General features: G+C 37.9%; 1 protein-coding gene and 1 long non-coding RNA gene across 2 annotated transcripts; both read right to left on the bottom strand.

The window, feature by feature from the left end:
* Positions 1–13,086: 13,086 nt before the first annotated feature.
* LOC130079491 (uncharacterized) lies at positions 13,087–16,055 on the bottom strand. Its single transcript, XR_008806465.1, has 2 exons — positions 15,967–16,055; positions 13,087–13,304 (listed from the first exon to the last, which is right to left on the bottom strand). It is a non-coding gene; the product is annotated as an uncharacterized LOC130079491 (long non-coding RNA).
* A 354-nt stretch (positions 16,056–16,409) lies between these two features.
* LOC130079489 (short transient receptor potential channel 7-like) lies at positions 16,410–20,386 on the bottom strand (the record flags this gene model as incomplete). The annotated part of the gene is made up of 5 exons (XM_056244764.1): positions 16,410–16,607; positions 16,804–16,879; positions 16,971–17,051; positions 19,239–19,460; positions 20,191–20,386. Coding segments are annotated over 5 exons (718 nt in total), but the record flags the coding sequence as incomplete, so codon positions are not given.
* Between the last annotated feature and the right edge of the window lie 3,221 nt (positions 20,387–23,607).

Raw genomic sequence — 23,607 nt, 5'->3', positions numbered from 1 at the left:
ACAGTGAATTTTAATGGCTGTTTGTGTCGAGTGTTTGTCTGCATGGCTGGACAGAGCAAAGAATCTCAAATATCAGCCCATCGAAAACCGGAGACAAACATCGCATGAAATAAAACAGCATTTTTACACTTTATGCACAAATTGATAGTGGTGTGTGCACATGAAAAAGTGCAGTTGTTAAGGTGTTCTGAGTGGTTTTTTTTAGCACAATGATTACACACACTGGGCTAACAACAATATCGTCTTAGAATGTGTAAAGCTCCCAGTTATTAAAATATTATTTCTGAATGTTAATGAACGTTAGCAAAACATTAACGGAATGTTCCACTTTTTTGCAAACATTACTTTTGAATGTTCTCTGAAGGTTTTGTGCTTATATTTTGAGAATGTTTGAGACCAGAAAACACTGAACTATTAGATCTCACGGCAATTCGTACGAATTTTACGAGGTGGCTAATTCGTACTAATTCATACGACCTCACTCGTACAAATTCGTACGATTTTTGCTAATTCGTACATATTTTACGAGTTACCAAATTCGTAGAAATTCGTACGAATGACCTACCCCTGACCCCGCCCCTAAACCTACCCATCACGTGGGTTTAGACAAATCGTACAAATTCGTACGAGTGAGGTCGTATAAATTTGTACGAATTAGCCACCTTTTAATCACTCGTACGAATTGGTCGTGAGATAGCGTTGCAACAGCTTGTAATGAAACTTGCCCGACATGCATCCTACTGTAGGTTGTCTATGAAAAAAAACCTGTCGATTCATTTTATGTGAAGGGCTCGGGACATTTTTGCCGGGAAAATCAACCTAGCAAGAACGTTAGCCAAAGTTCTGGGAACATTCAATGTGGGTAAAGGATAACATACACTCTCACATTATGACAACAGAAAATGTGAGAGAACTGGTAAAATCTTAAAAATGAAATGCAAATTACCTGCAAAACCCACAAACACAGTCTCAATGGGTAAATTGAGAGCATGTGTCTGTCACGGTCATGACGTTTGGCGCCATTATTGAAACAAGGTTATTATATTATTTCTCAGCACAGCTTAATAGTAATAACAACACACTGGAAAGAGTCAGATATGAGAAAATAACAGCTTTTTCTCTGCACATTCAGGCATTTACAGTAGCCTACACATAAACTGTATACTGAGACCGAATCCACACAGGACTATAGGCCTAATTATAAATCAATGAGCGAATCTGTGATATTTGCAGGATCTCCTGCTGTTGACTCTGTGTGTGACTGTAGCGCGTCCTACTCAGATCTGACTCACTCCAGATCTAATGCCTTCGGTTAAAATTAGAGCTAGCGTGGTTAGTTGCTTCTCGGGCTAGTTGTTTCTTCCAGCGTGTGTGTGTGTGTGTGCGGATTCGAGCCCTGTGTCCCATAATAACCCGGGGACAGGTGCGAGCAGACAGAGGCGCCACATGCTCTGCTGTTTGTCCTGGCAGTGTGACAGAACGAATTCTGTGTGTTCTGCTTTCACTCTTGAGTCAGTGAGAATACAGTCTGACCTCAGATGGCACGACGGCGGACCGTCACTGTTCACGGACACACACAGTTCTCAGAATCCACTGCGGCGCAAGGGTGTTGTCCACATGCCACCAGACTCCTGCAATAAGAGCTTCTGAGGATCAACATATTGCTGCATCACATCTTTGAAGGGGATTTAATGGGAATCCATTAAGAGTGAATTGCACCCGCTGATAGCACTGTCTATTTGCACATGTCTTATGTCTCCCAGCCTGGCCAAGCACTTTAAGCTGGTCTGTTTGGATGGTTTTAGAGGGTCTAGGTCACCAGCAGGTTAAAGACCAGCAAACCATCGCAAGGCTAGAAGACACTACACAATCTGAACTGATTTAACATCAGACACTTGCCGAAAAACTGGCCATCACACAGTAAACGACTGACACACAAGCCGTTCCGGACACAAACTCACACTGAGACACATGACAAATGTAAACGTGTTCTAAAATCGGTCCAAAAATTCAAACATGTTTGATATCCTCCGACTAATAGAAATTTTGTTGCATTATTTTCCTGTTATCACTGTAAAGCTGCTATGAAACAATCTGCATTGTATAAAAGCGCAATATTAAAGGTGCTCTACGTAACTTTTAGCGGCCTCTAGTGGTGATGTTTCAGATTCCAACCAAATTTTACAAGAGCGCTCGTGCTCGAACTCATATACAATACCGTCTATTACGCAAATATCTCGGCGAATACTAGACGGATTCGGCGAGCACCGAGCTCGTTGGGACCATCTAGTCGAGCTGAAAAGAACCATATAAGTTCCATAGTTTTTGGTGGTGTTTTCGCGGAGATATTAGCAGAAAACCATCAGGCGCGCTGCAAAATTGCGGACGCCGGTGACGTCACGATCTCAGAAGAAAATTGCTCGTATCTCTGGAACACAAAGACCCAGAGATCTCAAATTCGGGGGAGGAGGTCCCAGGGGAACCCTTGCCCGAACGCTAGAGTGGCGGGCCTCGGGGATGCCCCCTACCGGATCGCCATTCGCTGGGACCCCCGATTTCGAACGGCTATAACTCGGGGAGCCGGGCGAGTTGGACCTCGGGGGTGGGCTCGTTCGAAAGGCCCCGTCCAGCACTACGAACGATTAGAGTCTTGGGAATATTGATCAAAGATTGACTGAGATATAAGCCGAAAAACGTGCACCTTTAACCGGACGTAACTCCCTGACCGTCTGCAATAGACTGTATATAAAGGAGAGAGGCTCGGGAGCGCGCATGCACGTCACATCCGATGGATTTCGCGGTAAATCCGACCTGGAGACTTCACATAGAAATAGGAATACTGGCCTTCAGAGGTAATAGCAAAACCCGACAAGTGGATCATTTTAATGTGTGATTACAACCCCTTCACACACAGGCAATAAAAAAAGGATTCATTTTAGCAGAAAAGTTACATAGAGCACCTTTAATAAAGGAGACTTGACTTGACTTTAAACCTGTCAACATTTTAGCTAATTAAGATTCTCTTCAAACTGTTGCTCAGCCATGAGCTGAAAGAGAAAACTGACCACAGACGAAGACTTAAACACTAACTCGAGATATAGCGCCCCGTGTGACAAATCTGAGAATGACACGAATACTTGCTTTGCACTTTGAATTGTTTTGACATGTTTCAGAATGCAAAGACGCATTCATTTGAGCTTGAGTGTTTTCACACCTAATTGAGCGGTTGATAATAATAATATATATTTTGAATGAGCTTTTTGTATACTCGAAGCACTATATAAAAGTAGAATAAGTTGCACAGTGGACCAGACATTACGCTAATAGTCAAAAATCCAGCTACAAAAGAGTCTAAGGACTGTCGGTGTGTGTTAACGGATTCTGATCACCTGTATGTCTCAAGCGCTCATCAGTCGTCCAGTATCTATCCCAGGGTGCCGCGGGGCGACGGGCTCGATGGGAAAGAATGGGATGGTGATGGTGATGATTATGGCGGTGCTGGTGGGACTTTGCTACTGACAGTAATGAGTGATGGCTTCTCTCCAGGGAAAGAAAAAGTGTGTGAGGAGGGGGAAAAAAAGAGAAATGTTTTGGGAATAAGTGGTGTCATTCTTCTTGCAATACGCCAGTGCATTTGTGCTCTAGGCCTAGAGGACAGGAATATAATCAATAACCTCCTTCTGTTCAAATGCTCACACACACACACACACACACACAGGAAAGGGAATTCTTCAGCATGATATTTCTCGTTAGGTTCTGGTGGAGGTCGATATTAAGCTAAATCAAATGTGAAAATACACTGATGTTTGAGAGGGTTTGTCACACATCCATGTGTCTGAGAAAAAAAGAGGTGTCCTGTGTGAAAAACACAAATCAATGCACCTTAATCAGGGTAGATGCAATATTTAATTAGATGAAAATGAGGTTTTTGCCCACTGGAAATGTTTTGGAAACACACACGTTTGGCTGATGGAACCATATAGGTTCTAAAATTAAGAACCTTTATTTTTAAGAGTATTGCTTTATTTGATTATGGCTCTATACTGACCACTTGAGACCGCTTTTTATTTCTTTTGCAGGAGAAACGTCTGAGACAAAGCTGATACTTCATTATAAGTCTCTTGAGCTATAAAAGAGAAAGCTCTGAGCAATGTCATGAGACTGCAGCGCTGGCACGTGTTTTTAATGCATAAATAAATAAATTAAACCAACGAGTCGGGCACATAGATGCACCACAAACCCGTGCCAGTGTCAGTCATGCCACCGCATTCATGTGACGCTCCCGGAGGAGGGCATTGTGAGATTCCTCTTCCTCCTCTCCTCTTCCTCAGTCACTCCCTGAAGACGCCTGGACTAACGCCAGACCAGATGTCACGCACCCCGAGCCTTCAGGTCCTCCTCCTGGAGCCGTGCCTGCGTTTATTTCCCGTTTAGCTGGACGTTTGAATGTGTCGCTAGAGCTGAAACAGGATTTAGACTGTTTAACATTCAGCAGCGTGTCCCAAAACAACCTCTGCTGAAACTCCTGCGTGGGACACAAACACAAAATATGTTATGATCCAACATCATGTCCCTGCACCCGTATGGATGATTCACTATCATGCGGTGACCTGGAAAATATCCTTTGTCCAAAATCAAAACTTCATATTCATTAATTCAACTCATTTCAATTCAAATGTGTCAAAACAAGTCAAGATTCAGTTCAAGTGAAATCAATTCATTCAGTCTCTGATTGATTTAAATATGAGACAGATTTTGTTTCAGACTGGAACACAAGGATTTATAATATGTTGAGTCAAGTTACATTTATTTCTGTAGCACTTTATGCAAAACATATTTCGAAGCAGCTTCACAGTGATGAAATAACTGTGTGCAGCATTAGTTGGTGGTGGTTGAGGAGATTCCCCCCTTCTATGTGAAGCGCTTTGAGTGTCCAGAAAAGCGCTATATAAATGTGATGAATTATTATTAATTATTATTATTATTAATAACCGAATCAATTATGCAAACTTCATCACATATTCAAATTCTGCTGTATAGCAGCTCTAAAAAGACAATAGTGTCATTGTTCAGCTTAATTCAGCTCAGTGTTTATTCAATGCTGATTTGTGGATTGTACACTAAAAGAAATTCAGTTTTTTCATATGTACCATTTACTCATTTCAAAGAGTACAAGTGTGACAATTTTTGTTTTTTACAACCCTATAGCCTTTTCCAATCATGTCCACGATAGTGTGTGTGTGTGTGTGTGTGTGTGTGTGTGTGTGTGTGTGTGTGTGTGTGTGTGTGTGTGTGTGTGTGTGTGTGTGTGTGTGTGTTGTCCCCACAAGTATAGTAAAACCTGAAATCACCTACATTGTGGGGACCAGCCAGCGGGCATGAGGAAAACAGCGTATAAATCATACTAAGTGATGTTTTTTGAAAATGTAAAAATGCAGAATGTCTCCTGTGATGGGTAGGTTTAGGGGTCGGGTTAGTGTAAGGGGACATAATATACAGTTTGTACAGTATAAAAACCATTACGCCTATGGAGAGTCCCCACAAAGATGTGTGCGCCTGTTTGAGTGTGTGTGTGTGTGTGTGTGTGTGTGTGTGTGTGTGTGTGTGTGTGTGTTAACATAGCCAGTGCCACAAACGTCACAGAGTTTCATACCATTCCGATGAAGAAAAAAAAATAAAAACATTTTAGGGTCAAAAGTGAGGGTTAAAAGTAATATAAAGTAATGATGTACTTGAAGAGCTGAATGAGGAGCGAGAGAATCTGCGGTGATCTACAGAAGGTGACCGCCTGAAGCCCTTCACATGATTAATGTCTGGCCGTCTCTTACACCTGACCGAGACCATGACGTGATATCTGCAGGCAACAATGTTTCCCATTGGCTCATTTCTGATATATTAGAAAAAGAATGATGATTACAAATAAATAATATATCACACATTAGATATTATATTTCAATATAAATGCTACAAAACTGACTGAAAATTACATGTCTGTCATCGTCTACTCACTCTCATGTTCTTCCAATATGCTGTTATGTGTTTGTGAAACACAAAGGAAGAATTTTCACATCTGTGAAGCTCCAAAAAAAGGAAATAAAATGTGGAGTTTAAGAGTTTTAAAACTTGTTTATAGCTCACACTCACTCAAATGGCACATTATGAGACCACACTTGAACACCAATGATGTTTAGGCATCAGGTGACATTGACTATCTCTTTAAAGTCACCATGAAATCAAATTGGACCTTTTTTTTTTTTAATATTGCAGTGTTTATTAAAAATGATTTCACAATTTTTTTTAATTCATGTTTAATTCATGTAATCTTGAATCAGAATAACTTCCCCTCCCTCTTGCAGCAACTTCTCTTCTTTTCTCTGATGATGCGTTTACTGGTGTGAGGGCGGGCAACCTGTCACTCACATGAGATCCACCAATAGCAAACCACAATCATCCAACCATCCAATCAATTCCCCACGGACATAATCAAGCCCCGCCCTACATTTGTTATTGTTCCAGAAGCGTTTCCCTCGGATATATACGTTACAAACGCGACTTCAGTTTCATGCCGTCTTTAAAGGTGCTCTATGTAACTTTTCTTCTAAAATGAATCCTTTTTTTATTGCCTGTGTGTGAAGGGGTTGTAATCACACATTACAATGATCCACTTGTCGGGTTTTGCTATTACCTCTGAAGGCCAGTATTCCTATTTCTATGTGAAGTCTCCGGGTCGGATTTACCGCGAAATCCATCGGATGTGACGTGCATGCGCGCTCCCGAGCCTCTCTCCTTATATACAGTCTATGCGACGGCACTGCAGCTGACGACATGGAGTCTGATAACACCAAACACTCCTGCCACCAGCACAACACACACTACAAAACACAAACTCCACAAAAATATAAAAAACAAAACAAAATGTATCTGCTAAAGCTCGTCAGGCCAAACGTGAATCGGATCGACTTAGGACGAAAACACGGATCAACATCGGCAGAGCGTTTGAATTATGGAGAGACCTGGAGAGTCCGCTATTTTTATTGTGATAAATTACAAGTTTTCAGATATGCTGAAATAAATAATGGTAAACTGTAATGAAATAGGTAAACTACAACATACATGAGACATGAAATGAATACAAACGACTGTTCCAGGATAACAAAAAGTAGATGCTTTAGGATGTAACTTTTATTTTATGTACTAGATCTACTGTCTAACGTCACTCATCCCACTACTATCATATTGTTTATAATACACATTTCCAGACACGTTCAGTAGAGTAATGTTACTACGATCTTACTGTTACACTGAAATTGTTCAGTCTAGTCACTAACCGTTTTCGTTATCATTATTATACATTCATCTATGTTGACATTGCGCTGCCTGATTGTGAAAGATACACGAATAGTTAGTGAAATGCCTTATGCTAGATAACACCACATGTCGGCTAAATGCAGTCAATGTAACGTTATCATGGTACGAGCATGGAGCATTAGTTCAACGTCAAGCTGATAAAAGTAGCCTATTATTGTAACGTTGCAGTGGGAGTTTACATGAGTTTCCAGCATGTTGTGTGATGCTTTCTCCGGTGTGTTGAAAGTCTCAGTGTGGCCGGTACCATGAGTGATCGCTCTTGTGTTCGAGCACGCACGCTCTTGTAAAAATTGGTTGCAATCTGAAACATCACCGATAGAGGCCGCTAAAAAATACATATAGCACTTTTAAGTGAATAAATCATTTTGATTCTCATATGTAAATGCAGACATCTAGCAATCCGTTCACCTGTTGGCGAATGTCATAAATATAACGATTAACCTAAATGAAGAAGTTCTGTGTCTTTTGCTGTAGGTTATAAGAGGATGTGTGTGACCAAAGCTTCTGGTAGAGCAAATTTACAGACAAAAGGGTTTCCTCCTCCTCCTCCACGATCTCGCTGGGTCGAGCCACATCTGCCCACCAGCGGCTCAGACAAACCAACGGGATTCTGATAGACCACAGGAGGATGAATCATCCTGCCGCTCACAGGGAATGCTGAATGGAAATTAAAGGCATATTTCATACTGAAATTCAGTAAGGGCCTAGACGAGTCTCCATGGAGATAAAAAAGCTGCAAATTTGATTTTTATATCCAACACAGGAGTGATTCGCAGAAGGCAATTAATAACAAAAAATAGGCTCACCTGAGCAAAGAAATGAAGTATACATTAAAAAATGGCGAATGATGTTAAGCTCTTGATAAAAAGCCAACACGAAATCAAAACTGACTGAGCGTGAGTAAACGATGACAGCTTTTTAATTAGTTTCTTTAAGCACTTCCCAAAGACTTCTGAAAGACAGATACACTATCCTCATGTGAATGAAAGTGATGAAGAACAGAAGGTGTGTTTATGAGGGAACAGCGATATGGAAGTGAGGAACAACACTTCACACAGCAGACGTGCTCAATATATACTGGCCTTTTACGAGACGTTTGACCCCATCGTCCCGTCAGCTCACGGCTTTTTATGGGCTTTTCGGGCTAGACAGATGTGCCGTCTCTCGCTTCAGTGCATCTAAACCATGAGAAAACAACACAATACAGCTAAAATAACTGATAAAATGTTCCCCTTATATTGAACAAATCTTTCAGCATTTGATCTACTATTTCCGTATCCTTTGCACTACACAAGAAGGTTTTGTCTTTTTCAATCGTTTAAAAATAGCAACACATGCACAGCCATATTTAAATGCATGAGCATAAAAATGGTAACACTTTACTAATTACTATAAGAACTTCTAAAGCAATAATTAATCTTAGTTATATACCATGGTCTGTCTGAATACTCGATTCTAATTGGCTGGAAAGTGAGCATTAAAGGTAGAGTAGGCAATTTCGGAGAGGCTAGCAATAGCAAATTAGCATCTCCAAAGCCACGCCTCCTTCAAAATCCACACAGAGTCTGCAAAGACGGCGTTAATCTACCTCATGTCTCAAAGCACATTACATTACAATAATAATGGATATAAACAACTTGCAGAGCTCTTATGTACCACCTGACTGCTGCAGATTCATCTCGGCATTGATAATGTTAACAGAGAAATAAAGACGTGAACAGCTCCGGGTAAAACGGCAAAATATTTAGACCACTTCTATTACACTCTAAACAACGCTGGGTTGTTTTAACCCAAATTTGGGTCAAATATGGACAAACCCAAATGTTGGGGTAAAAATGGAATTGAAAATTTTAACCCAACTTCAAGTTTCACTTTCAACTGTCAATTGATTTAAATGACATTTTTAACCCAACATTTGGGTTTGTCCATATTTGACCCAAATTTGGGCTGAAACAACCCAGCATTGTTTAGAGTGTATTGATTGCTAATGTGAAGCTAGTTTCGACCAGAATAACAAAAAGTGTTTATGAAAAAAATTACCCTATAATCCATGGCTAGCTGTGCATTAAACGATTTTAATGCACGACGTGGTGGAGAGTGCATTCAACTCATTTAACCGTTTAACTTATTCAACTCGCTAGTCATGGATTATCCTTATTCCACGGTTATATGCCACCATTGATCATTTAAAGCTGTCATTGATGTTTGCAGCGCTGAGTTTGACTGGAAGGGTTAAAATGGCGTTTATTTTCGTCAGCTACGACTCGTTAGATTTAGCATTCTGCCTGCTTTAAATCAGAGATAAAGTAGAGTGGTAAGATTACAGTTATTTGATAGAATCATAACATTTATTTGAAAGAATTAGCCTATCGAGAGAGAGAGAGGTGTGAATTACCTGATTCTGTGCAGCGTCTCTCTATTAGCAATGAAGCTGTGAGTTTAATTACTTCAAAAACAGCACCGTCATCACCTCCTTGCTGAGTGATATCATGTAGCGATTGAGTAGCAAAGTTAATTTATTAATAAAAATCGTTTAAAGTGGGCCGTAACAAGCCGTAACTGACAAAAATAACTTTATACTTCCGGTCAAATATGGGCTTGCAAACATGAATAACAGCTTTAAGTTGTAAATGCTGGCAAATGACCATTGTATAAGAGGCATAATCCACGGCTAGCTGTGCATTACATTATTTGAACGCACTCTTCAGAGGCAACCAGGTCGTGATTTGTAATTGTTTAATGCTCAGGTAGCCATGGATTATGCCTGCCTTAATGTAAATTTCAACATTTACTAACACATTATTAAAATCAAAGGTTGTCTCTGCTAATATTATTTAACTGACATGAACTAACAATGAGCAATTGCAGTTTTTATTAACCAAAGTTGACAGATTAATTGTTGCTTTAATGTGTTAATGCATTAATCAGAACTAACTGTGAAGTGTTACCAAAAATGAACAATAATGTACCGTCAAAAAACACATTTAAGTTTCCTATCACCAGTGAAGTACAGTGTGCAGTAGTATTAGTCAGAGTAACTCCTTTCTTGAATGAAAAAAACAACAACAACAACTTGATATATAAATAAAATGATACCCTCATATACACTCCAGAGACTCTTTTATGAGTATATCTTTGGAAATGTTTTCACAAGCCCTTTGGCAGTCAATGGACAGTTGCCAGGCAATATCCGAATGTTAAATTGAGTGGAACGAAGCATTGTTGAGTCACTTTAAAATCAAGAGACTCTTTCAGAGAGCGTATGTGTCCCGTATCAGCAGATGTTCTGTCTAGCTCTAGTGACTGTCATTGAGGGTTCACAGCACACATGGTGTGTGAACACAGCGACGGCCACAGAGGACGATGATATCACACATGATGATATCCCTGAAGGAAGAACCAGCGCTTTAAGATCAGTGTTAAAGTTACAGATAAAATGATCAATTTTCACATCATCTGACTCTACCATCTGAATGTCTCAACAGAAATCGAGACTCATCAGACCAGGCAACATTTTTCCAGTCTTCAACTGTCCAATTTTGGTGAGCTCTTGCAAATTGTAGCCTCTTTTTCCTATTTGTAGTGGAGATGAGTGGTACCCGGTGGGGTCTTCTGCTGTTGTAGCCCATCCGCCTCAAGGTTGTGCGTGTTGTGGCTTCACAAATGCTTTGCTGCATACCTCGGTTGTAACGAGTGGTTATTTCAGTCAAAGTTGCTCTTCTATCAGCTTGAATCAGTCGGCCCATTCTCCTCTGACCTCTGGCATCAACAAGGCATTTTCGCCCACAGGACTGCCGCTCACTGGATGTTTTTCCCTTTTCACACCATTCTTTGTAAACCCTAGAAATGGTTGTGCGTGAAAATCCCAGTAACTGAGCAGATTGTGAAATACTCAGACCGGCCCGTCTGGCACCAACAACCATGCCACGCTCAAAATCGCTTAAATCACCTTTCTTTCCCATTCTGACATTCAGTTTGGAGTTCAGGAGATTGTCTTGACCAGGACCACACCCCTAAATGCATTGAAGCAACTGCCATGTGATTGGTTGATTAGATAATTGCATTAATGAGAAATTTAACAGGTGTTCCTAATAATCCTTTAGGTGAGTGTATAAATATATATATATACAGTATATAGTATATATATATATATATATATATATATATATATATATAGAGAGAGAGAGAGAGAGAGAGAGAGAGAGAGAGAGAGAGAGAGAGAGAGAGAGAGAGAGAGAGAGAGAGAGAGAGAGAATAAAAATGTTTACTCTAAAAAAAATAAAATGAGTTGCAAACAGTGTTTCATGTTGACTTTAAGCCGTTTGAGTTGAATTAATTACAACAAATATTTAGACAAATAAAAGGAGGCGCCGCGTGAGGAATATCAATTCAGGTATTTTTTCAGTTCATTAGTCACGGATCAATCGGAGAGAAGGCCACGAAACAGCTCATGAATAAGCAGCAGACAGTCACATGATGATCTGAATCACAGTCAGACACACTGTGAGCGCGTGCCGCCCGCTCATATTAAAGTGCCACATCATGTCAGACAAACAACACAATGGCTTGATTTCCTGGGGCTCAGGCTGTAGATGCCATGGTTACCGTCGCCTAGAGACTCTTCGCTTGTTATTCTGTCATTTATACAGCCAGCCGTGTCATTATCTTCTGGCACAGACGCCTGACAGTGTGATAAAACACCTGTCGCAGGTGTCAAGCCACCATCGTCACGTATAGCAAAAATTATAGAATGATATGTTGGGCGGTGACACTATAGGAATGGGGATGTTACCGTGGAGACGAGCACGACCTCATCCCATGCTTATAATAGAAGTTGCCGGATCATGTCAGAATGGGACATTATATAGTAATAATAACCACAGACCACTGAAGCTCATTTGTGTAATATTCACGTTTCATGTCGTATCCTCCTTAGGAAAACTATATTTGTTTGTGTTTAGTGCTAGTTTGTGCAATCAAGTTTCATATCAGAGCGACTCAGATTCTGATTTATCATTTACAGCTTCGAGCTCTGAATGTGATGAGCAACAGGGGAAATTTCATGTTTCAATTTTGCTGCCATTCATCTTCTATTTCCACCGCGTGCCGATGATATTCACAGAGAGAATTCAATTGAAAAGTTACTATACTAAAAAGGTAATTTCCAAACAGAGCCCATTTTTGTAATAAATAGCACAATTTATGCCTGTGTCCTTTTCATTTTCCTTTGTACAGGTGAAACATATTCTTAAAGATGATAAGAATATATATGCATATGCAAAAAGAGGCTATTCATGTTTTTAGGACCATTACGTTTTCAGCATTGTGACATTATTTAAGCACATTTTCACACATTTAACTTTTCAGTTTTCAGTCAGAATCAATTAAATCAGTTCAAGATACACTTTAATGCTCTATAAATATTTTACAATAAAATTAGTTTTATTATTTATAAAGTTTATTATTATTGTATTATTTATTAATTTAAAATGTATTATTTTCCAATATATATATATACTCACACATAATAATTTTCCATAATATTTGTGCTTTATATAAGTCCTCTTTCCCCCCTGACATTTGTCTTCTGAAAGTTCCCATTCAACAGCATGCCAAATAATCTTTATGGAGAGAATTCAATTTTAAAGCTACAATATTTTTGAATTCTCTGCACGTGTATGAAAAATGTCAAATGAAATGAATGTACGCAGTCAAACCAAGACCATTTAAACCTTTTAATTTTAGTTATAAATAGCACAATGTTTTTCACAATATATTCAGTCATGTGTTTCCTTGTACAAGTGAAAAATACACAGTGTATTTAATTAATTTACTGTTAGTGAACAAAAAATAATACATTCAGATAAATCTAAACTCTTACTGTACAACTATTAAAGGTGTACATCATGTAAACGCTCTCTTTATCCGACCTTAGTCTGTGTGAGCAAGAGCTTTATACAGGCAAAGTCTTCAGTAATACTGTAACGTGTGTGTGTGTGTGTGTTAATTAGATGGCCTGTTTGGAGTAAAGAGGAAATGATGTTTATGTACATTCTCAGTGTTACTGCCAATTTGACTCAAACTTAAATGATTAAAACATTTTTATATGAAATCATATCATAAATGGCAACATCACAGTGTTTTCATTTTCTCAGTATATTTCTCTCCTGTGAGATACGATCTCAGGACAGGAATGACTCTTAGTCTTAGTCTAAAGGGAGGTGATATCCCAGAATGCACTGCATACCTGCTGTGAGCCTATTATATTCGTTTAGTCTCCGTTTGTCTCTCCTGTCTGATTTTCCTCATCTCTCCCTCTCTCTTCTGGACGATGTTCAGTATCTGAGTGAATTCACATCAACACCTGCTGTATAGAGTTCAACAGAAGTCTTTTCCCGTTCCTCCAGAAGAGATGAATCCCAACATTACAACATTCAGTTCGACTCATGATGTGATCGACTCAGTCTGGAGAAGAGTTTCACTACTCTTTCTCTTGCTTCAATGTTGCAGCATACATTATTTACCAACATTAAAAATGTCTGAATGTGATTCACTTGATCAAGTGTAAAAAAAAATATTTTTTTAAAATAGCAAATAAAACAAAAATTACAAGGAGTACATTTTACAAGACAATACTATATCAGTCATTCTACTTCAATTCAATGTGTTACGCATGGCTTCTTTTTGTGAAATTTACTAGCGATTTCTGAGTGAACATTGTTTCTACACCATTGTTTGAGTGTATCTGTATCTATGAGCCATAAATATTTTCACTAATATTTGCTTTTCTTTATTTTAAAGTCACAGTGTGTTTGAATGAGGTGTTTTTAGTGGATGTATGAAATCCCCAAATCCCCCGCACTCCCAAACAAGATCATTTATCATCAATAATACCATTTGTATAGCCACTAGATTCCTGTATAACCCTATATATATATATATACAGTATATATATATATATACTCTTGTGTTTTGACGGAGGCGTGGCTTTGGAGATGCTAATTTTCAAACCTAATTTGCTATTGCTAGCCTCTCCAAAATGGCCTACCCTACCTTTAATGCTCACTTTCCAGCCAATTAGAATCGAGTATTCAGACAGACCATTGTATATAACTAAGATTAATTTGAAAACATATTTAGATCTTATCAATGACTACTTTGTCAACATCTAGATGTATATTTTTTCTTTAAAATGTTGATTTTAAGTGTCAGTTTTTGCATTATTATCACAGTCAAACCTATAAAACCTTTTGTTAACCCAAACTACACATAAAAGCTTTATCAGTCACACGAAAGTAATCATAATAAATAATGATTCAGTGCGGTCAGAAACAAGTGTGAATCCAGCTACTTATTCTGCTTAATAATAACGCGCCGCTATGCCTGTATATGTGTGTGTGTGTGTGTGTGTGTGTGTGTGTGTGTGTGTCGCTGCCCGGATCAAGCGCTGTTAGAATTGAATGAATCGATTCAGCATTTCGACGGCATCTGTGAAGATGTGTTCAATTTGACAAAGTGGTTTAAAAAATAATCAGCATCATCAACAAACTAAAAAACTGTCTGTCTTCATTTTTTTTAACACTGGATCTACTGTTTGAGCATTTTAAAGCATTCAAACATCCGTCTATAAGCTGTTTTGCTTGTGAAGTGTGTATACGTTAGAGGGTTAGTTCACCCAAAAATGACAATTCTGTCAGTAATTATGTTGTTCAACCCCGTAAGACTTTCGTTCCTCTTCAGAACACACATTAAAGGGGTCATGAACTGGCTTTTTAATTTTTTTTAATATTGTTGTCTGAGGTCAACTTATGACGTTCGCTTGGTTTTTACATTCAAAAACAGCAAAATGAATAAGTAATAGGCTATTTTCTACCCTAGTTTTGAGCCTAGCTCAAAAACGCTCGGTTTTTATGGCCGTCTTTGAAGACTTGGAAGTAAACGCCCACTGCTGTGAGTGGATAACAGTTTTGCATATTATAATGAGTTTCGTGTAATGCGCGAATCGGTGGGCGGGGCTAAACCGGCCGTGTTGAAGTAGGCGTTGATCTTCTTCTGCGGGGGTGGTGTTTTATCCTCTTTGTCGTCATAGTTCCCCACTTTGAAAAACGAGTCGTTTGCTGAACCTGGTGTCAATAAAAGCTTTTATTGGACTAACAAGGACGTTTTCAGTTCTGAAACTTACAGGATATTCTTATAATATGATGACCTCTTAGATTTCAAAAGCTCAAGGAAAATTTGATTTCTCAGTTCATCACCCCTTTAAGATATTAATATAAGATAGATTCTGGATTGTATGTCACACGTAGGCTCACTATTGACCGACGCTGGTCATGTGTGTGTGATGCGTGTGACGTACAACACAGAAGCGCTGCGCTGTTACACTACGTGAGCTATCTCGAGGCCCACAGAGAAGGAAATGAATAGTCGAATAAAGTCGTTATTTTTGTTTGTTTTTTGCACACAAAAAGTATTCTCGTCGCTTGATAAACTTAAGGTTGAGCCGCTGTCGTCACTCGGACTATTTTAACGATGTCTTTCATAACTTTTCTCGGCCGGCTATTAAAGGCGTACATCATGTAAACGCTCTCTTTATCTGACCTTAGTCTGTGTGAGCAAGAGCTTTATACAGGCAAAGTCTTCAGTAAAGGCCTACAAATACTGTAACGTGTGTGTGTGTGTGTGTGTGTGTGTGTGTCTAAGGGCCAGTTTCGATCCCTTAAGAAGCCTATGGAGGAGTGATCCAACTCTCAGATTTAATCTAAAATATCTTAATTTGTGTTCTGAAGATGAACGAAAGTCTTACGGGTTTTAACAACATGAGGGAGATTAATTACTGACAGAATTTTCATTTTGGGGTGAACTATCCCTTTAAGAGACACCTGATTTGATATTCTGTGACTGATGAATGACATTCAGACATTTTTAAGTGTCTCAAGTGTCCAGATTCTTTTCCTAAACTACTTACGTGACTTTTTGTCATGTAAACCGTCTCTCTCTCTCTCTCTCTCTCTCTCTCTCTCTCTCTCTCTCTCTCTCTCTCTCTCACTCTCTCTCTCACTCTCTCTCTCACTCTCTCTCTCTGTCTGTCTGTCTGTCTCAGGGTTGTTTCTTGGCATTCCTGCCGAACTTGTCACTGAGTTGTTGAATGAGGTCAGCCAGTTCTCCAGTGGTCTGAGATTTCTCTTCCAGAAGCTCATAGCGCAGACTGGAGATGTCCTGTTTTATTTCCTTCAGTTCACCTGTCACACACACACACACACACACACACACACAGAGAGAGAGAGAGTTACTCGTATAAGCAGATTTCGACTTTTTCTAAAGAAAGTACAAGTCATCAACAAGACAGATAATTTGAGGTGACCACAAACAAGATGCTTCTGCTTATGAAACACACACAGAACGTGGGTGAAATACAGTGAATTTACTGGGTTTTACCTTCATTAACTTCATCATTCTCTCTGTCGACCTGAGCCTTCAAAACATATCGCTTAATCAAACGCTTCATTATCTTCTGTTAGACAGAAATGAGGGAGAAGAGCTTGTCATGTTAACAGGATCATAATGAACTCTCGTCAGTTTCTCGTGTTTGTTGCGTCCCTCACCTGATGTCTTGTGGGGTTTTTGATGGGTTTCTTCAAGGTGTTCTCCTCTCGACTCCTGAGATTTGCTCGATGACGATCAGCCTGATAAAACACAGATATACTGATATACAGAATATAGCATCTTCAACTGATGGGCATCACAGGTGTATTTCTATCATATTCATAATGCATGATTGCGTTTTGCATTGACTGATTCCTTTGTTATGAGAAACATGATTTTTTTTTAATGTTTTGTTTTGTGTGCATGATCACATCCCAAATGAAAGGAGAAAGTATTAAAAAGAGAAGTACATCGCATTGATAAAGTATTTAATTACTTTAATTTGTAAAATATGTGTGTGTGTGTGTATATATATATATATAAAATAATTTTCAGAAGAAATTACTACATAATAATATATGTCATGCTCATGCTCATAAACATAATATATTATGTACCATATATCAATGGTCTTGAACGATATTTTAGCAGCTTCTAGCACTGTAGAATTTATGTTGTATAGAATTTATTGTCCTAAATATATGTATTTATTAGGGGTGTGACGAGACGCTTATCTCACGAGACGAGATGAGACACGAGATTGGGTTCACGAGAACGAGACGAGACGAGATTTTTGCACAATTTTTCAGAAATCCTCAATGACAAAATTCATGACTGGAAAAATAGTATACAGGTGCATTTTGCAATGTTTAACTAATAATCTTATAAAGTAGACCTGAAATGACATGCATTATGAGTATGAATTATCAAATGCATTGAAAGAAAACAATATAGGCTACAAGCACTGTAAAAGGTTTTTATTGACTGGCTTTTCTCTGTATGATTTCACATTAGTCTCTTCAGAGTTCAGCCCTTACTGTACATTTAAGAGCTTTCAGAACTTCTGATTGAGGCTGTGTGTGACCTAACTGAACTCATTGAAGTCTTATTAAGCGCAAACAATAAGTGCAAGTGCAACCATAATCAAAGTTAGCACACAGACTCTTTATAATTGTTTTCAAATTGCTGTTTTATTTTGCACCGGCGATTATAGGGATAATGCGGTGAGTTCGGAAAAGGTCGGGTAGAGAGAAACGAGGCTGGTGTGTTTGTCTCTACAGTTGTTCTTGCGTTCCGATTATAAGTTCAGAAACAGAGCCTCCCTTGTCTGTTGTCCTTAAGACATTACAGTACTCTCTCGATATATTCGAAGTGCAAACTGAGACCATAGCCGCCATTTTTTTTTTTTTTTTTTATAAAAACAGCAAAACGATAGTTTAGGCTCTTTATAATTGGCGAATGTGAGTGTAGCGGTGGAATATTCTATGGTAATCTCACCCTCACACTCAGTCATGGTGATATCGCGAGACAGCTTTTCACTCGACGAGAAATCTCGTCATGTTTTAGTCTCGCGAGATCTCGTGGCACGAGATCTCGTCACACCCCTATTATTTATAACAATAAATTCTATGCAACATAAATTCTACAATTATTTCTACAAATATATATATATATATATATACACACACACACACACACACACACAAACACACAATTATACACACAATTATTTCTACCATTTAATTTACACATTAAATATTTAAATTATTGTCACCGTTATGTTCTGTTAGTTTCTTAATACAATTATTCATAACAATTATATGTATAAATAAATATATAGAATACGTATATATATATATATATATATACACACATATAATTTCTACAATTATTTTCTAGAAATTAAAAGTACACATTATCTATTTAAATAATATTGAATTTATATCTATAATATATAATATTATTTATTGTATAAGAAAGGTACATTATAAATACAATTGTTTATAATAATTATATATATATATATACATCATTATACATATAATCTTACATTAAATTGTACAGTAAATTCTACAATTATTTCTACAAATTAAATTACTAATAATATATATTTATATATTACATATTTCAATTATGTTATTTACATTTATAATATAGAATATTACACTATATATTTACCGTATGCATATTCTATACACAATCTAATTCCTTCCCACACTCTGTGTTTCAGTGTCAATTCTCTTCAGTATTCTGCATTAGTTCTACAAGATCATTTCCATTTAAAAGATTTGTATCAAAGTCTTTCTGTCCGTCTGCAGCTGTGAACCAGATGCAAAACTGCAGACGAGAGCTGAGATGGATTAAACCAGATAAGTCAACCAGGAACATAAGTTAAGTTAAAACTAAATATGTAAGTACCCCGAATAGCATAATTGAGTGTGTGTTACCTTCGGCCGTGAATTGAGCATGCCCATCTCCAGCTCGTTGTTATGCCGATGACCTTTGCCCTTACACAGGCGTATAAGGCAGGACTTGGCTCGGAGGATCAGGTAGTAGAAGGATTTCGGGGTGGGCACAAGGTTATACGGAACAGGCAACGTCCGTCCCTCATCGAAATACGACAACCAGAGTTTAGCACGAGCAAACTTCCACTCCACATCAGCGTCTTCCTGCAGAGAGCCAGACATTCAACACGAACACGAAGACATAAATCATATCATTCATTTCGTGAGGTTTCTGCTTCCATAATCTGAAGTAGTTCAGCGTGAAACAGAATATTCAACAAGTAAAACACTTTAATATTTGTGCTGGCTGACTGCTAACTGATTATATGTAATCTGGATTACATAATCAGATTACAAAAATTAAGTACTTTATTAGTACATTTATTCCCCTTTTTTTTTTTTGTCAGTCAAACCCCTTGGGCTAAATTTAGATTAAATTAATATTTACTTAAAATTTTAAAGTTAAAGTGTCAATAATTGATCAACACATTGGCATGTTTACAGTTCTCTGTCACATTCACATGCAGGTCGACAAATAGAATATTTCATCTTTTTTAGTCTTCAAGTGTTTTATTTTGAAATTTTTTATGATTTAAGTATTAACTCACAAACCCCCTGCAGTTTAGTAATGTTTAATCCACTTCATGTCGTTGATAACAAAGACAAATATGTTCTTTCTCTTCGCGTTTTATATTAATATGGTAGTTGAGTCAGGTCAAAAGTTATCTAAAAGTAATCAAAAATACCTAGAATGTGTAAAATAACTACAATTTCCATCATGTAATTTGTAATCTGTAACGGACTACAATTTTAAGTAATCTACCCTGTTTGTCAGGTAAATGTATCTTGCTTTAAGGAGGCTTAGATGTGTTTTATTCAGACTTGACTGCCGTACCTCTATTTCCTGGTAGGAGTTGTTGATCATGGCGATCAGCATGTTGAGGAGAACCACCACCATCGTGACGTTATAAACCCCGTACAGCACGTAACCGATGTTCTCGATGAACTTATGGTCATACTTCAGAACCACAGAAATCACCTCGGAGAGCCCGAATATGGACCAGAACAGAGTCTTGAAGCTCTCCTCAACCCTGTCAACACACACAGATCAGAGGAACATGTCACGGCTCAGATCTAAGGACAATCAACTGAGGTTTCTCATCAGATTTGATTAAAAAATTATACTTAGACCAAAAAAAAAAACAAAAAAAAAAACATTTTCTTTAGTGGTTCAAAACTTATACTTTGCTTTAATACTAATCAAAAATATTTATTTTCCCGAAGACAAAACCATACAAAGTTAAAATATTTTGGGTAACACTCTACAATAAGGTAGGTCCCATTAGTTAAAGTTAGTTAATGCATTAACTAACTGTAACTAACAATGAGCAATGCATTTGTACAGTATTCATCAATAATCATACAACTGTTGATTGTTCCTTCATGTTAACTCGGGTCCATTAACAGATAAGTTTTGATTTTAACAATGCATAAGTAAATGTTGAAATTAACATCAATTTAGAGGAATAAATGCTTTAGAAGTGTTTTCCATTGCTAGTTCATATTAATTAATGGTAGCAAATGGAACCGTAATGATAAGTGTTACCAGATTATTTATTTTAAAAACCAAGCCAAAATGTTACTTAATGTAAATCAATTTATGTTTTGTTTGTTAACAATATACGTTCACCATAAACAAGTGAAATAAGAATTCTAACTTGAGATTAGTCCATGTTTAATTTAGTTTACTTACTATAAATAAAGAAAACATAAGATCTTAATGTTTACTGTGAAGTCTTTTTAAAATATGCATCATATATATGTTCTGCTATGCACTAAAAGACAAACAAACAGAAAAAACAATAAAACGTACAATAATTTCTAGCTAGTATGTGCTCTGCACTAGAGATGCGCGGATGGGCTATTATTTCATCCGTAATCGCATCACAAAACTCATCATCCGTCCGCCATCCATCCGCACCAACGTTTTTGACCAATTTTCAAAACCGCGCCCGCCCGCCATCCGCTGATTGGGCGATACAAGGCGCTGCTGATGACAGCCGCGAGACTAAAAAGCTCTCCGAATATCAGCAGTGAACTCCGTCTCCGATCGGCGCGCAGGGACAAAAATAAATAAATAAAATGGTATTATTCGGTATTAAAGAATGGGTATTCAATGTTTTCTTTTTGTTTGTTTGTTGTAAAGTTTAACATCAGCTCAGTGGTGCAGATAGGCTTAGCCTATATAAAATTTAAATCCAATAACACCGCTCGGAATTCAGTATTAACTAATAGAGTCAGCCTAATGGTGCACAGCTTATTAAGCAATCATGATTTATGTATTTATTTAACATGAATGTTTGCATTAAAAGTAACGAGAATGAGCCAAATGAAGATAAATATGCGTTCTGAAGACTGACGTGTTTATTGAACCAATCAGATAAGAGTAAATCGAGTGTCAGCGAGAAGCTCATCTGATTGGCTGCATGATGAAGGTGGACCCGCCCTCCTCAAATTGGAAGCGCAGGTAAAAGAAAGACGCAACTGTACACTGTAAAAAATTATTTTGTGGTGAAGTAAATACTACTGAAAAAAAAAACAATGTCATTTACATGAAAAAGTTAGTTTAGGCAAGAATTAAAAAAACTAAGTAAATTCCATATCAGTAAAGCGAGTAGAAATGAAAGCGTAAATATCAACTTAATAAAATTAAGTAAATATTACTCAACTTTTCTGATACTGGGGTTCCCATCATGCACTGGACCTTGAATAATTAATGAGGTTGATTTTTCACTGGTTTCCAGCTGTATTTACACTGTTTTATCATTGCTTTTGTTGTTAGGATTATAGTAACTTGCCATTTTGTTACATTTCGAGTAAATTTTCTGCTCAAAATGACACATTCAAACACAAAAACGATCCATCAAATGTTACCGTCATTGTGTATTTTCTACCAAGTATTGAGGTCTTTGCATTCACATGGTGTTTCATATCTCACATGATGTTTAATGTCTGACATGATGTAGTATAAATTACTTTGAAGTTCTAAGTAAAGCACATACTGTTATAATTCAATATTATTGTTTGAGTGAAATGTAATGCAAAGGAAATTTCAACTAAATTGATATTGCTCAACCTTTTACTAGCCAAGTTAAAATTTCTTATTAGGGCCCAAGCCCAAAGGGCGAAGGCCCTATTGTTTTCCTTAGGATTATTTATTATTATTATTATTATTATTAGGGCCCAAGCCCAAAGGGCGAAGGCCCTATTGTTTTCCTTAGGATTATTTATTATTATTATTATTCTTATTATTTTTCTGCTACCTTTTGGACACTTTTGGAGGCCTTAACATGCTCAAAAACTCCTGAAACTTTGCACACTGGTCAGAACCCGCGGCCATCAGGGCCGGGCTGAAGATGGTACCCGGGCGTGGCAGGGGGGCTCGACAGCGCCCCCTGGAACGGGGTCCGAAAACATGGTCCATAAATCAAACACGCTTGCATGTAATAATATGAAACTCGGTACACATGTAGATCTCCTCGTTTCATATATACTTCACACTCTTACTTTTTACCCCAGCCCAACAGGAAGTCGGCTATTTAGGGTTGTTGGTAAAACACAGGCAATGGAATGTGAAATACTCCTCCTAGAGAATTCAAACAAACGGCACGAAACTCGGTCAGCATGAAGTCAAGACATTGAGGATGAAAGTTTGCGAGGGGATTTTTGATATCTCGAACGGTTTGGCCGTGGCGAGGAAACAAAATTATGGCGAGAAACGTGAAACAGGAAGTGTGTCATAACTACTGCATACATTAACTGATCTTGATGAAACTTCACCAGTGTGTTCGCTGTAAGAGCCCGATCACATGGATGTGACTATTGTGAGTCAAAGTTATAGCGCCACCAACTGGCAGAAGGAAGTGTGTCACTTCCTAAATGCTTTGAAATCACCCTCTTATTTTTACCCGATTTGCTTCAAACTTCACTACTATAATGTAAACACACGGCAGATGTAGACCTGTGAATGGATTCTTGATATCTTAGATACTGTTGTCGTGGCAACGCATCAAACTTTAATATTCTTTTTTTATGCTTTTGAGACTCTTAGCATGCCTGAAATTGCTTAAAATTGCATGAAACTCGACAGACACATCTCATTTATTAGCCAGTAGACATGTGCAAAGTTTCAGAAACGGGCGTGTTGAGGGCTCAGTAGCGCCACCTTTTGTCAAAAGTGGGGGGATTAATTTTATCTACAGTAATAAAAATCGGTATGTGTATTGTTCTCCTCCAGCCAGACAAGTTTCTA

Source organism: Rhinichthys klamathensis, unplaced genomic scaffold (assembly GCF_029890125.1).
Source record: "Rhinichthys klamathensis goyatoka isolate OS25496 unplaced genomic scaffold, OSU_Roscu_1.1 h1tg001081l_1, whole genome shotgun sequence".
Taxonomy (NCBI): Eukaryota; Metazoa; Chordata; class Actinopteri; order Cypriniformes; family Leuciscidae; genus Rhinichthys; species Rhinichthys klamathensis.
The sequence above is the reverse complement of the archived record's forward strand: the minus strand, read 5'-3'. Positions and strand labels throughout refer to the sequence as shown.